At 42.1% G+C, this 16,261-nt stretch overlaps 1 protein-coding gene across 4 annotated transcripts in view; it reads right to left on the bottom strand.

Annotated features, from left to right (window-relative positions):
- Positions 1 to 16,261, bottom strand: part of PTPRU (protein tyrosine phosphatase, receptor type, U) — a 97,540-nt gene that overhangs the window by 54,926 nt on the left and 26,353 nt on the right. For all 4 annotated transcript variants that reach the window (XM_006894925.1, XM_006894926.1, XM_006894927.1 and 1 more), the window contains exon 8: positions 1,228 to 1,536. In XM_006894925.1, coding sequence (XP_006894987.1) covers positions 1,228 to 1,536 — 309 coding nt within the window. The remainder of the gene's footprint in view (positions 1 to 1,227; positions 1,537 to 16,261) is intronic.

Raw genomic sequence — 16,261 nt, 5'->3', positions numbered from 1 at the left:
ATATATATATATATATATTTGTTTAACCCGTAATAATTATTTTAAAGAAAACTTTGTAGGATTCAATTAAAGCAGAGCTTGTAGGGAAATTCCTATCATTAAATGCATATATTGGAATGAAGAAAGCTCAAAAATCAATTATCTAAGCTTCTACCTCAAAAGCCAAAAGAATAGCAAATGAAATCCAAAGAAAATAATTTTTAAAAAATAATAGAATACAAAATAAAGAAAATGAACAAAGTCCAAAGATGGCTTACTGGAAAGATTAATAAAAATGTATAAACCTCAAGCAAGTCATTAAGAAAAATCACAAATCACCACGATCAAGAATGAAAACTGGGATAACATTATCGATGCTAGTGACATTAAAGAAACATAAAAAGAAAACATTATAAACAACTTTATGCCAACAAATCTGACCGGTTAGATGAAATGAATGCATTTCTTAAAAAACACAGGATAGCAAAACTGAATATTCTTTCCTGGGGATCACCATAGTAGACAGGTCTTTAACTGAGTAATACCCAAGAGAAACATTTTCCCCAGAATAATCAACCATTTGAGAACAAAATGTCAACATGTGCCCCAAAACAAAGCCTAGGAGGCAGGAAAGAAGGAGGCATGGACCAAGGAACCCCAGGAAGAAGTGGGAACAATGTTACACTGAGGGGATTGCAGCTAATGGAGTGAAACAAACGTGCTTAAGTTGCTGAATGGAAAACTAATTTGCTCTGTAAACTTTTACACCAACCACAACTAAACAAGTAAGTAAAACAAACCAAAAATCACTATTTCCATGTCTGTATTTTTATATTATTTTTTAAAATATTCCTAGTCATCTATATATGCCTGTAACTATTTTTTTTTGCCTGTAACTATTTTTAAAAATTCTTAGGCTACCTATACATCTCCATGTCTATTTTAAAAATCAAAATCATATTCTTCTCTTTTAAAAATGGAAACTGTTATTTAGGGGGGAAAAAAACCTCTTTCCACAAAAAAATCCAGTCCCAAATGGCTTCGCTGCTGAATTTCTCCAAACATTCAAGAACAAAATTGTACCAATCTTACCCAAGTCTTCAGGAGAATAAATATTAGCTATCATTACTCAGTCGTTAGACAGATGGTGTAATCTTAAGCGCAAAAAATTGCCTACATAAATTTCCGTTCCAGACACGAGCGGCTGTGGTAGGCACGCAGCGGCCCAGGGTGGGGGTTGAGACTCACCGTCTTCATCGGTCTGGAAGGTGACCTCCTTGCCCTCCTTGCGCCCCTCGGGGTTGGTGAGCACGAGCCGCACTTGGACACTGCGGTAGGGCAGCAGGTTCTTGATGGTGTAGCGACTGGCGCCCCGCTCCATCTTGACACACTCCCGGAAGGTCTGGTTGTGGCTGTTGCCCAGAGTGTAGTGGTAGCACAGGGTCACCGTGTAGGTGTGGCAACGCGTCACATTGTAGCCCAGCGGTTCCCACTGCAAGGTCAGCTGTCGAGCCTGGATCTCAGCGAAGGCAAGGCCTTTGGGGGCCCTCATGGGTTCTGGAGGAGCAGAGAAAAGAAAGAGTAAGGATGAGGCAGAAGGTTGAGAGAGAGCATCAGAAAGCCATTCCTCTTTTGTTCTCTGCAGCTCAAAACACCCCTACAAAATTAAACAGTGAGTAAAAGCAAACACTTTAGGGCCGGATCAAATTTGAATTCTGCTTCTGCCTGTGAACAATCACTGGCTGAGTTGTTTACATCTCTGAACTTTAGTTTCCTCAACTGTAAAATGGGATCATTAAAATCAAAAGTAATCCCACCACCATCAAGATTCCAATTCATAGCAACCCACCCACTAGTTTTGTTGTTGTTGTTAGGGGCTGTTGAGTGACATAGGACTCATAGTGACCCTGTGAACCACAGACCTGAACCCTGTCCCGTCCTGTGCCAACCTCATCATGTTTGGCACACTTGAGCCCATTGCAGCAGTCACTGTGTCAATCCACCTCTTTAGAGGTCTTCTCTTTCACTAAACTTTCCCTCCACCTTTCCAAACATAATATCCCATTCCAAGGAATGGTTTCTCCTAGGAACATGACCAAAATCTATAAGCCAAAGCCTCACCACCCTTGCCACCAAAGGTCTCTGCCTGCACTTTTTCCAAGACATATCTGTTCAGGTTTTTTGGATGCAAAGATATGCAATTCAAATCCACCAGCTGTTCCGTGGGAGAGATATGGGCAATCTCCTCCCGTGCCTCTGAAAACCTGCTGGAGGATCAGCTATGGGTCGGTTCTGACTAAGTAGTATACAACCCAATGGTTTATAAGACTAGGAGGAGATAACCCATCTTTCTCCCACGGAGCCAGTTAGAATCTAATTGTTAACCTTTTCATTAAGCAGCCCAATATGTTAGGTACTCAGTGCTAACGCTCCTTTGGACAATAATGTTATTACATGCTGACAAGTCAGAATTGACTCATAGCTGACTTTTCAGTGAATTTTCACAGGCTGTAAAATGCAAAGGAGGTGACTGCCCATCTTACTCCCAAGGAGCAGCTCGTGGACTCAAGTGCCTGGCTTTGAGTTGAAAGCACAACTCCTTACCACTAAACCAACAGAATTCCCTGGGACAATAATAAACTCTGTCTAATGGGATCTCTGGTGGCCTAGTGGCAAGAAGCTGCACTGTAATCCCAAAGGCACACGGTTCAAGGCCACCAGCTGCTCTACAGGGGAAGGATGGACAATCTCCTCCCATGTGATTAACTGCCTCTGAAAACTCACCAGAGGGTCAGCTATGGGTTGGTTCCAACTCTACAGTACACAACAAACAATAGGATGGATGTGAAGATTTAAATTAATGTGTGTAAAACATGTACATCAATGGCTAATCCACACTGAATGCCAATCTAAAACAAGTTCACTACCACTCAGTTGAACCCAACTGATAGTGACTCTCCAAAGGGTTTTCGACGCATACTGAAGGAAACTATCCATCCTTCACCTACGGAGGCCCTGGTGGACTTGAATTGCCAGCCTTCCAGTTAGCAGTTCAACATACAATGCACAACACCACCAGGGCTCCTAGACACAAGTCCTCAAAATGTCAGCTGTAATTTTTACTTAATAACACAGTTCACCTCCTAACTCAAGGTCACCCAGGCCTACCTCAGGCCAGTCTGCATCAACCTGCTGCTACGTTTTCTTTATTCAAAAATTGTTCTAAAACAGTTTCTTTTTATTATTCAAGAATTAATAGAAATCAAGATGATGAGTGAAATGAAACAAATCTGGCTAAAGTAAATGAGAAAATGTCCAAGAAACAGTGATGTAAGCCATTGGCTCCTATGTAGTTTCTGAAGGTATGTTTCAAATGTAGTGGTGAATTCCTGAAAGTCTCACACTTGACCTGCAGATATAGGAATTCAACAGCTCCTTCCACGCCCCCCCCCCCCCCCCCCCCGACTCCCCGTCAGCCCCTGCAGCCATGTGAGTCAGGATAAGCCTCTAGCCTGATGCCTGACCCATGAGTGGTTTCGGGATTGTCAGCTTCTGCAACTCTGTGAGTCATTTCCCTGAATTAAGTATCTCCCCCACCCTCGGTGTGTATGTCCTTGTTGTTATGTACTATCAAGTAGGAACCAACTCATACCTGACCCTCCAGCAGGTAATCTCTGATGACCTGGTGGTAAGGAGCTACACTGCCTACCTGAAGGCACAGAGACTGGCAGCACAACTCAATACCCACAAGACCAGTACATGTATGCACACAAATTTGTTGTTGTTGTTGTTGTTATGTGCCATCAAGTAGGGTACAACTCATAGCAACCCTCTATTCTAAGCTGATCTCACTGTCTCTGAAATACTTACTCTCATTACCCCACCTATTGTGTCAATCCATCTCATCTGGGATCTTTCTCTTCTGCGCTGTTCCTCAACCTTTCAAACTTCTCCAAGGACTGGTCCCTCCTGACAACACGCCCAAAGTATGTGAGATGGAGTCTCAAAATTCTTTCCTCCAAGAAGCAGCTTGGTTTCACCCTCTCCAGGATAGACCTATTTGTTTTCTTGGCAGTCCATGGTATGTTCAATACTCTCTTCCAGCACCACAACTCAAAGGTATCAATTCTTCTGTCATCCTGGTCACTGTACAGCTCTCTAATGCATAGCAAGTAATTACAAAGACCATGGCCTCGATCAGGTGTACCTGACATCTTTGCTTTTCAGCACTCTGGAGAAGTACCTGACAGCATATTTTCCTAATGTAATTCATCTTTTGATTTACTGACTGCTGGTGCTAAGAGTGATGATTGTGGAACTGAGCAAGCTGAAATTGTTAACAATTTCAATCTCTTCTTCATCTATCCTAAGGCTACCAACTGGCCCGATTATGAAAATCTTCATATTCTTGATGTTGAGCTTCAATCTACATTACAAACTTCAGTCCTTGACCCTTGCAGCAAATGCTTCAGGCCCTCCTCAGTGTCACCAGTTAAAATTGTGTCATATATAGGAAGCTCTAGTGGCCTAGTTGTAAGAAGATGTGTTGCAATCTCGGAAGCATACAGTTCGAATCCACCAGCTACTCTGCAAAGGAAAGATGGACAATCTCCTCTTGTGAAATTAACTGCCTTTTAAAAGCCACCAGAGGGTCAGCTATGGGTCGGTTCTGACTCAACAGTACACAACAACAACAACAACATACATATATTTATTTTACTTGTTTACTCCTCTAGGAAGTTTAGCCTAAGACACCACCTTTATGCTTCCTAGTTGAAAAAAATATTGGTACAGTTTTGTTTTAAATCTTCACTACCTCTCAGTTTGTCGTACTATGGTAGTTTGTGTTGCAGTACCGCTGGAATCTGAAAAATTACCCATATGGGGATTTTCAGCAAGGCTTCTAGACTAGGAAGAAAAGTTTGGCAAACTACTTTGGAAAATTATCCAATAAAAGTTTATGGATCATGGCAAAACATTATCTACTTTGCTTTCTTTGAGCACATCATGAAGAGAGACCAGTCACTGGAGGAGGACATCATGCTTGGCGAAGCTGAGGACCTACAAGGACAAACACCAGTCCATTTCATCCTTTGATGAAATGAACAGGCACAATAACTGTGACAATGGACTTGAACATGTCTGCAATCCAGAGGCCTGAAGATGACGTGAACAGCCAGGGTTTTACTCTGTTGTCCAGAAAGTCTCCATGAGTAAGAGCAACCTGATGGCAGCTATCTATGTATCTTTTTGTAATTTGGCACATAACAACAACAGCTTTGGAGCGCAAGACTTGAGTTCTGTGTGCTCACTCTCTCATCTTGTGCAGAAGTCCATTCGTTATTCTGACATTCATTTCAGCATTCTGGTCCTGGTATGGCCTGGCTGTCCCACATGTACTGTCCCACTGTCCCAGAGTGACTATGGGGGCCAAGATACCACTGCTTAATTACATAAGTGACAGCAGGTCTTAGTTTCTTGAACTCTACTCCTGTGATCTCCACTTCACCAGAATATCAGCCCCATGATCACCCAATCTTTCCAAGCTCAACTAAAGTGCACGACTTTCTTTGCCCTCCTGTAGCACTTAAAGAAAGGCATGAAATCTTAAACACAAACCCTGATGACACAAGGTAGGTGGGGACTCCAGCAAGCAGAATAATAGGCATCCCATCACTCAATGACAGGAGCTACTTGACTCCAACCATTTGCTGCTATGTAGGAATATATGCTTTTGTTTTCAAAAAAATCCAGAATTCTGATTTTTATGTGAAAGTTCAAATTTTTAAATACTGGCAATCTGCTTAAGTTTTAAAAACCACTATTCCTAATGTAAAATAGTAACTTTGACCTTGACAGGTGAAATGTCAAAGTGAAATGTTTTTGCATCTCCTCCAAGGTTTGTCACCTCCCAACCACCTGGATATAGACTGGGAGGCCTTCTAAGAGAAGGCCCACTTCTCTCATTTCTTCCTGCACTGATCAAATCTGGGCAGATCCAGGGTGCTCACATAGTTTGTTGACTACAGACTGATATGTTGATTGAGGGGTGTGAATTAATGAGTCTCTCTGTGTTTCCAAAAACCATCTGGCACCCAGACACTCTCTTCAGCTGCCAGCACACACTCTGGCAAAACAGCACGTGGGGATCTCGAAGCCCCATCCCTTTAAATTCCACAGGACTGCAGGCCACGCAGAGATCAAAGGGAAAACACACATTAGAACAAGGAGGGGAACTTTCGGCATCTGTTAAACTAGGTCACATGTATTGGGTTTGATACATCTAATAAAGATGTAATAACAAGAAACATTCCACTATTTCTCAAGGGAAGGGCTGAGGACTAGAGTCAGGTATACCAAAGTCCAAATCCTATTTCTACCTCTTATTAGCTTGTGATCTTGGGGGTAAATGTTATTTAACCTCCTCCCTTTTGCAACACTCTTGTTTTTGGAACATGTGATTTGGGTGAAAGTTTACAGAGCAAATTCATTTGCCATTCAATAATTTATTCATTTTCTTTTGTATCATTAGTTGCAATACCCCTCAGTGTAACAGCACTCTTCCCACCTCCTCCCTGAGTTCCCGGTTTGAATACATCCCCTTTTCCTGCCTCTCCCTGCCTTCTGAATTGTTTTGGGGTAAATGCTGCCCTTTCGTTCCTGTGTGGTTGATGGTTCTGAGAAGCACATTCCTCATGGCTGTTACTGTGCACTGTGGTGGTGTTCACTATATAGTTGAACACCGTGTTGTCAGCTGGAAGGTGATCTCCAGGAGGAAGTTCAGGTCCAGATTTACAGAGTGTCTAAAGGCCATGTATTTAAGTTCCTTTGAATCTCAGGTATCTTGACTGGAAAACGATGATAAACAGCACTTCTCTTAGAGACTACATGAGTTGATTTGGGTCAAATGACCCACTAATGTGAAATGGAGTCACTATCATCATTGTTCCATCCAGTGGGAACAGACTCATCGGTAAATCAACTCATAAATAGCACAGGAAGAGGTTGCCCATCTTTCTCCTATGGAGCTGTGGAGCACTCGAACAGACTGCCTTCGAGCTGCCAATGCAACTCCTTACTTCTAAGCCACCAGTGCTCCCTAACGCATTCTGCTGCTAATTGAAAGGTTGGAGGACTGAGTCCATCACGTACTCCAAACATCCAGTCTTTCAACCTTGGAAGAAAGTTCTGATGATCAACTTCAGAAGAAAGGCAGTTACTGAAAACTCCGTGGGGCTCTGACACATGGAGTCTCTGTGAGTTTAATCAAGTCAGTGGAAATTAGATAGATAGATAAATAGATCAATCAATCGATCGATCTCCTTTCCTGAACCGCTCCTAACTATACTGATTCTAAAATATAACTCAGAAAAATAACTGTAAGCACTAAGTTTCTCAATGTACAATTTACAACTCTAAAAACCAAACCACTTACCACAGAGTGGTTTCTGACCCATGATGCCCTCTTATTACAGAGTAGGACTGACCCATTGGGTTTCCTTGGCTCTAATCTTTATGAAAGGAGTTCATTCACCGAGAACTTCTTCTGTGGAGCCACTGGGTGAGTTCTCACCACCAACTTTTAGGTTAAGCAGTCACCCTCAAACCACTTGCACCACCCAAACACAAGCCAACTCTACCATTATTAAGTTGATTCCAGCTCAGCAGTGATCCTGCAAGCCGGAGGAGAACCACCACATAGGGTTTCCAAGTCTGCAATCTTCATGGAAAGCAGACTACCACTTGCTTCTCCCACAGAACAGCTGCTGGGTTCGGAAAGCCAACCTTCAGTTAACTGCCAACCACTCACCCACCACACCACCTTTATTTCTACTAACAGGGATCTAAAAACAAGCTAATTAATAGTCCAGTGGACTTCTACACAGTCAATACACACAATAATTACAAACAACGTACACAACACCAAGCAAATGAAGCCAAATGCAGAATGCTATCTACATTCTAAAGACAAGGGTGTAAAAATGCGCACTGCAGGCACTGGGGCAGAGAGCTGAAGAACCGAGGAAAACTAAAACAGCTGCCATGCTAGATGATGAGATTTAGACTGCTTTCTTAAAAATGCCTTTTATGGATGCTGTATTACTGTTTTTACACTAAATAATATTGTGAGAGAAGATAGCAACACAGCTGGTCAGCCGCAAAACAACTACAGGCCTCAGCACCTAAGCAAAGGAGGACATGGCAGTGTCAACAAAGAGAAGGGTGCAATTAAGAGAGGCCCAGTTGTTTTGATTGTGTCTGCCTGGCCCCTGCCCCAGCTTCAGTCCTCCTCCTCGCTGGTCTATAGAAAGTGCTTAGCACAGGGCCCAGCACAAAGTGGACATTCAGCACATAATGGCTATTGTTGTCATTTAAAACACTGGTTTAGAAATCAGGAGATTTAAATTTTTACTGTGGCTCTGCTATGGATTCACTGTGTAAACTAGGCAACTGATTAAATCACTACATGCCAGTTTACTCATCTGTAAAATGGGAAACGCAGTAAGAAGGTGAAGGGGAGAAATGGCAGCCTGCATCACAAAACCTAGGTTCATGACCCACTGGATGTTGGCAGACAAGTCCCTGCCCCCTCTAGCTCTTGTCTTCCCCCATCTGTTCACCAAAGGGAATCAAAGAGAGATTCTGTGCAGACTCCTTAGCTCTGGTTTCTTTTATTCTAAGTGCCTAGCTGGAAATGGCTTTGAAAGTTAAAAAAAAAGCCCACACCATAATAATGACAGTTATCATTTACTAAGTGCTAACCATATGTTAAAACACTATACTTCATATGCATTTAATGTGATTACATGCAATTATCTGCATTTAATCTTAAACACTGGAGAGCCCGCTAGACTCTTTTCTAGCTACCTTATTCTCAAAAAGCTAACGCCTAATCAGAGATTCTCAACCAAGTTCTCTAATTGACATTTGGGGCCTACCAACTCTTTTGTTGTGAGGAGATGTCCTGTGCATTGCAGCATCCGTAGTTCCTACTTTCTGATCACCAGTAGCAGTGGCCACCCCAGCTCTGACAACTAAAAATGTCCCTCATTGTTGTTGTTGTTGTTGTTGTTGTTAGGTGCCATCAAGTCAAGTATGACTCATTGTGACCCTTATGAACAAAAGATTTGAACCCTATTCTATCCTGTGCCATCCTCATGCTTCCCGACACCAGAGCCCATTGCAGCAGTCACCGTGTCAATCCACCTGGTCAAGGGTCTTCCTCTCCTTCGCTGATCCTCCACCTTTCCCAGCATCATGTCCTTCTCCAAGGAAGAGCCCTACCTAGCAACATGCTCAAAGCATGTGAGGTAAAGCCTCATTATCTTGCCTCCAAAGAGCACTCCAGCTGCACCCTCTCCAAGACATATCTGTTTGTTCTTTTGGCCATCCATGGGATATTCAGTGCTTTTCTCCAACACCACAGCACAAAGACATCAATTCTTCTTCTGTCTTCCTTATTCACTGCCCAGCTCTCAGATGCATAGCAAGTGACTGAAAAAACTATGGTCTGAATCAGATGCACCTCAAACTGACATCATTACTCCTCAATAAGTTGTGCCAGGAAATCTGGAGGACAGCCAGCTGGCCAACTGACTGGAAGAGATCGATATTTGTTCCCATTCCAAAGAAAGGTGACCCAAAAGAGTGTGAAAATTATCGAACAATATCATTGATATCACATGCAAGCAAGATTCTGCTGAAAATTATCCAAAAACGTTTGGTACAATATGGCAACAGAGAACTGCCAGATGTGCAGGCTGGATTTAGAAGAGGTCACGGTACTAGGGATATTATAGTTAATGTAAGATGGATCTTAGCAGAAAGCAGAGAATGCCGGAAGAATGTCTATCTGTGCTTCATTGACTATGCAAAGGCTTTTGACTGTGTGGATCACAACAAGCTATGGCTGACTCTAAGAAGAATGGGAATCCCAGAACACTTGATTGTGCTAATGCGAAACCTATATTTGGACCAAAGCAGGGAGACACTGGATGATTCAAAATCAAGAAAGGGGTCCGTCAGGGATGTATTTTGTCTCCATACCTTTTCAATCTGTATGCAGAACAGATCATCTGAGACGCTGGGCTGTAGGAGGAGGAATGTGGCATCAGGATTGGTGGAAGAATCGTCAACAACCTGAGTTACACAGATGACAAAACCCTGCTCACTGAAACTGAGGAAGATCTGAAGTGCTTGCCACAGAAAGTCAAGGACTGCAGTCTTCAATATGGATTGAAACTCAATATCAAGAAAATGAAGATTCTCACCACTGGGCCAATTGGCAGCATCAGTATGGATGGTGAAGAGATTGAGATAGTTAACAGTTTTAGTTTACTTGGCTCCACAGTCAACACTCTTGGTAACAGCAGCCAGGAAATCAAGAGACAAATTGCTTTGGGAAAGTCAGCTGTGAGGGACCTCTCAAGAGTACTGAAGTGCTATGACGTCAGGCTGGAGACTAAGGTGCACCTGATCCAGACTATATAGTCTTTGCAATTACGTGCTATGCATCAGAAAGTTGGACAGTGGATAGGGATGACAGAAAGAGAATTGATGCCTTTGAGCTGTGGTGCTGGAGAAGAGTGTTGAATATATCATGAACGCCAGAAGAACAAACAGGCTTGTCTTGGAGAGGGTGAAGCCAGAATGCTCCTTGGAGTCAAGGATTCTAAAGTTCCATCTAACATACTTTGGGCATGTTGCAAGGAGGGACTGGTCCTTGGAGAGGGTCATCATGTTTGGGAGAGTGGAAGGACAGCGCAGGAGAGGAAGATCCTCAATGAGATGGATCGATTCTGTGAGTGGAGTGGTGGGAATGAGTGTGTTTGAGACAGCGAGGCTGGCATAGGATAGAACAGCATATAGGGCTCTTGTACATAGGGTTGCTATGAGTCGCAAACGATTCAATGACACATAACAACAACAACAACTCCTCAATAATTTGTAGAGGTCCCTAACTGCTGATTTTCCCAGTGCAATGCATCTCCTTATTTCTTGACTGATGGAATGAAAAGGAATGTTGCATCAGGATCAGTGGGAGATTCCTCAATAACCTGTGTTATGCAGATGATATAACCTTACTTGCTCAAATTGAGGAGAACTTGAAGCACTTGTTGCAAAAGATCAAGCAATGAAGCCTTCGGTATGGATTGCATCTCAATGTCAAGAAAACAAAGATTTTTACCACTAGACATATAGGTAACATCATGATGGATGGAGAAGAGATTTAAACTATAAACAACTTCATCTTGCTTGGATCCACAATTAATATCCTTAGTACCAGCAGTTAGGAAATAAGGAAAAATGTCTCTAGACACCATGAAATGTCTTCAGGGAAGAAAACTGTTCCCAGTTGAGAATCACTAGTGTAAATGTTCTCATCCAGTTTCCTGGCTTTAAAAACCATCTACACCATCTCTGTGCTGATGAGTTTCTAATTTATATCTGCATCCTGAACGCCTTGCCTGAACTCCACACTTGTGTATCCATCTGCTTGATGGATGTCCCACTTGAGCATGTAACAGCACCTCCAAGTCAACACTTCCAACACAGAGCTCCTAATCTATGACATCCCTCATCCAACCTGCTACTACTGTAGTCTGCTTCATTGCCGTAAATGACAACTAAGTCCATCCTTCCAGCTCTCAAGCAAAAACCTCGGAGCTGTTCTTAACTTATTTAGTTCCCTTTCTCATTGTGTATCCAGTTCATCAGCAAATTCAGCTCATCGTACCTGCCTCCAGGATCTGACCACTTTTCACAACCTCCACCACTCCCACTCTGCTACCAGCCACTATCTTCTCTCAGCCTCCTCACTGGCTTCCTCTCTGGAACCCTTGCCTTCTTCGAGGCTGTTCTCCACAAAAGGGCCAAAATTATCCTTTGAGACAAGAATAGATGGTGTCACTCCTGCTCTCCCAATGCCCCACCACCTCTGGAGAACTCCCAAGCTCACAGAGCATAAAACGGCCCTTGAGTCCCACATCCCCAGAATGAAATACTCCTCATACCATCATCCTCTCCTCAGTCATGAGAACACCAGTCCTCTTGCTGCTGCTCACACTCTCCAAGCATGCTCTAGTCTCTAGACCATTAATTACACTTGCTATTCAATCTGCCTAGAATGGTCCTTAATCTAGCAATTTCCCAGCTTTCTGTATGTTTCAGACAGTCCCACCCTGCCTTCAGGTCTCTACTCAAATGTCACCCTTTCAGTAAGACAGTCTCTTGAAGTAACAATAAAGCCCCTTTAAAATAACAATCCTCCTACCCCACAGCCATCCCCTTCTCTCTTTTATTCTTCACAGCACATATCATTATCTGATAAACTGTATCTTTCTTTCACTTGTTTATATATTGTCTGTCTTTTCCCACCAGAATGTGTTTCATGCGGAGTTTCATAAAGGATTCTCCTGCTGATGGTCTTTGACTGTTCACAGCTGTACATCCCTGGCCATAGGAATAGAACCTGGCACATCATGTGATTCTAAGTCATGGTGACTCCATACGGGGAACAGAGCTGCTCTATAGGTTTTTCAAGGCTGTGACCTTTCAGATACAGATCACTAGGTAGTCTTCCAAAGCACCTCTGGGTGGGTATGTGTGTCATCCTTGCACAGAGGCCATGCTAATCTTCTCTGTATATTTCCAATTTTTTGGTATGTGTGCTGTCGAAGTGAGCACCCTCTGGGTGGGTATGAACCACCAAAGTATCAGCCAGCAGTAATGCACTAAGCCCTTAAATAACATACTAATTCTGTATGTCGTGGTGGTTGTTATTGTTATGGGCTTTCGAGTTGGAATTGACTCATAGCTGACCCTTCAGCAGGTTTTCAGAGTCTGTAAATCCCAAAGATGTCTCACCTTCCCCCCACAGAGGCAATTCCTTACCACTAAGACACCAGATCTCCCTAAATCTGTGTGGTAAAGGTGATTATTGTCCCCAAGGGGGATCTGAAAGATTAAGTAACCGGACTCAGATCTTTTAACTAGAAAAGAACTCTAACTTTGCACGTCAGGTCTCCCTCGGTGTGTTGTTGCTGTTGTGTATCAATGAGTCAGAACCAACCCCGAGCTAACCTCTGGAGGGTTAAACATGACACTCCAGGAAACTAAAAAAAGATTTCAGATGGTTCACAAACAGCTTAAAGAACACTGCACAAGGGAGCTGTGGTAGCCTAGTGGCAAAAAGCTGCATTGAAAAAAAAAATTTAAAATACTTAAAAAAGAACACTGCACAACATTAATAAACAAAAACAAGTAAACGTTAAACATCACACCTATGTTGTTGTTGTTGTTACATGTTGCTACAATTCTTAGCGACCCTATGAACAATGGCTCTTAATCCTGTCCTATCCTGAGCCAATCTCGCCATCCCTGACACATCTGTCCCCACTGCCACAGTCACTGTGTCAATCCATCTCGTCCAGGGTCTTCCTCTCCTGTGCTGACCCTCCATCCTTTCAAATATGATGTTCTTCTCTAAGGACAATCCCTCCTGATAACATGTCCAAAGTATGTGAGACAAAGTTTCACAATCCTAACTTCCAAGGAACAAATTGGTTTCACCATCCCCAGCACAGAATTATTTGTTCTCTTGGCAGGCAGTCCATAGTATGTTCAATACTCTTCTTCAGCTCTCAAAGGCATCAATTCTTCTTCTGTTATCTTTAATCACTACCCAGCTCTCAAATGCTTAGCAAGTAACTAAGAAGACCATGGCCTAGGTCAGGTGCCCTTGGACTGACATTGTTGCTCTTTAGCAACAACTTCCCTGACATCAGACTTTCCTAAAGTAACTCATACCGTATACAGACACTAAATGGATAATGAATCATGGTAGGAACTGGGGAAACCTGCCTACATCATGTCTTAACTTTTACTCAAACAAAAGACAGGTCTATAAGGAGATGAGTGACACAGGGCAGGCACTCACGCATGAGAAAAAAACCCAACCATATAAGGTCAAAAGAACACGATTTGCCCAAGATAAAGCCCTTGAAGCAGTAAGGGGTAGACAGAGGCTTAATGGAAATAGAAATTACAGGGATGAAGTAGAGAGAGAATGATTACATTGTGAATATTGTGATTAATGTTATAAAACAAACCGTGTATGAATGGTTGAATGAAAAACCAATTTGCAAACTTTCATTCAAATCACAATAAAACTAAATAGATAAACAGATACAGAAAAATGGGTCATGGACTTAAATGTAAACCATAAAATTATACCACTGTTAGAAAAATATTGGAGAAACTCCCAAAGAGCCAGGGTTAGGCAAAGAGTTCTTAAATTTGACACCAAAAGTGCTATCCTTATGCAGAAAACCCCCGATAAGTTGAGCCTCATCAAAACTGAAAACTTTTGCTCTGTTGAGAAAGTAAAATGATGAGCTACAAACTGGAAGAAAATATGTACAAAGCAAACATCTGACTAGTTTGCCAAAATATATAAAAAAACTCTCAAAACTGAACAGTGAAAAGCAAATAATTCCAATTATAAAATGGTCAATCTATTTGAACAGACATTTTACCAGAGAGGATATTCAACTGTCAAACAAACACATTCCCTATCACTAACCACTGGGGAAATAAAAATTAAGACCACAATGAATATCACTATACACCTTTCAGAATGACCAAAATAAAAAATAGTGACACCACTGAAGGCAAAAATTTATAAAAACTGGGATATAAAATGGTACAGCTATTCTGGAAAACAGATTGGCAGTTTTTTATCAAATTAAGCACACAATTAACACATGATCCAGCAATTGTACTCTTGGGAATTTATCCCAGAGAAATGAAAAGTTATGTTCACACCAAAACCTGCACACAAATGTTCACAGCAACATTATTTGTCAAAGCCAAAAACTGACTCAGTCAAGATATCCTTCAAAAGGGAATGCTTAAACAAATCATGACACATCCATACAGTGGACTACTACCCAGCAATAAAAGCAAATGAAATCTGGAGACTCACAACTTATATGGATTTTTAGAAAATTATTCTAAGTAAAAAAAAGCCAATCTTGGTACCAAGACAACCGTGGTATAGTGGGCCTATTGTTCCAAAGGGCTTGCCTAGGCCATTGCCTTTGACTTTTGCCACATGGAAGAGCAGGAACATGCAAATAGCGTGTGTTAGTCTGTCTACGAGGATATTGGTCAGTTTCACCATTCCTCCAAGTTTAAATTGAGTAGGTTCAGCAGCAGAAATGGGGAATCTCAATGCCAGCAGAGAACGCAGCTTGTATCCTTTGGGTTCAGAGAATCCTGCACCAGTCATTATCAGTACCTACAGAAGAGCACCAGCAACTACAGCAGAGAACCAGAGGTCAGCATGAGACAGAGCTGAACTGAGACTGCTCCCCCACAGAGCCAGAGTCAGGGGCTTCCCCCCAAGTTTGCTGAAGGACTAGTAGAGGAGATTCTAAAATAGGCAGGACTAAGACAGCTTTATAATACTGACGTAAAGCTGCAAAATTGAAGGCTGAAGGTCCTATGAGCATGACTAAGAAATTGTACCCTGTCGCCAACCTGAGTTTTAATCTGTTAACATTCTTAATAAACCTCATAATCATGAGTATGATTCTGTGACATCTGTATAGCTATTGCAGCTGATTTCAGACCCAGTATAGTTGTAAGGTTTATAGTAGCATTAGTGAGAGTAGGCGCAGGAACACGAGCTCATGGGAATTGGTTTTGTGTTGTAAATGCTGCTGATGAGGACTAGTCCCCTTTGTGGAGTAGGTAGAAGTCAGACTCAGCAGTCTCTATGACGCTTTCACTCTTTTTACAAAAATTCATTAGGGAAAGGGGTGACTGAATGCTTTGCTCAGGATTTTGACTATGCAAGTGAATACACAAATCTTCACATGTGTGCATGTGCCAGTAAAACCAGGGGAAATCTCAATGAAATCTATAGATTTTATCAATGTCAATGTCTTGGTTGTGATATTACACTATAACCTTTTATCTGTTGCCATCAAGTTGATTTTGACTCAAAGCAACCCTATAGGACAGAGTAGAACTATCTCATCAGATTTTCAAGGCTATAAATCTTTACAGAATCAGACTGCCTTATCTATCTTCTATGTAGTAGCTGGTAAGTTGGAACTATTGAACTTTGGATTAGCAGCCAAATGCCAAACTACTGCACCCCAGTTGCTGTTAAGGGCCACCTGAGTTAGTACTGACTCATAGCAGACCCTCCACTAGGTTCTGAGAGGCTGTAAATTGCATAGGAAGAGACTGTCCATCTTTCTCCCTCAGAAAA

This window comes from Elephantulus edwardii, unplaced genomic scaffold (assembly GCF_000299155.1).
Source record: "Elephantulus edwardii isolate Elephantulus edwardi_28Jun2011 unplaced genomic scaffold, EleEdw1.0 scaffold00152, whole genome shotgun sequence".
Classification (NCBI taxonomy): domain Eukaryota; kingdom Metazoa; phylum Chordata; class Mammalia; order Macroscelidea; family Macroscelididae; genus Elephantulus; species Elephantulus edwardii.
The sequence above is the reverse complement of the archived record's forward strand: the minus strand, read 5'-3'. Positions and strand labels throughout refer to the sequence as shown.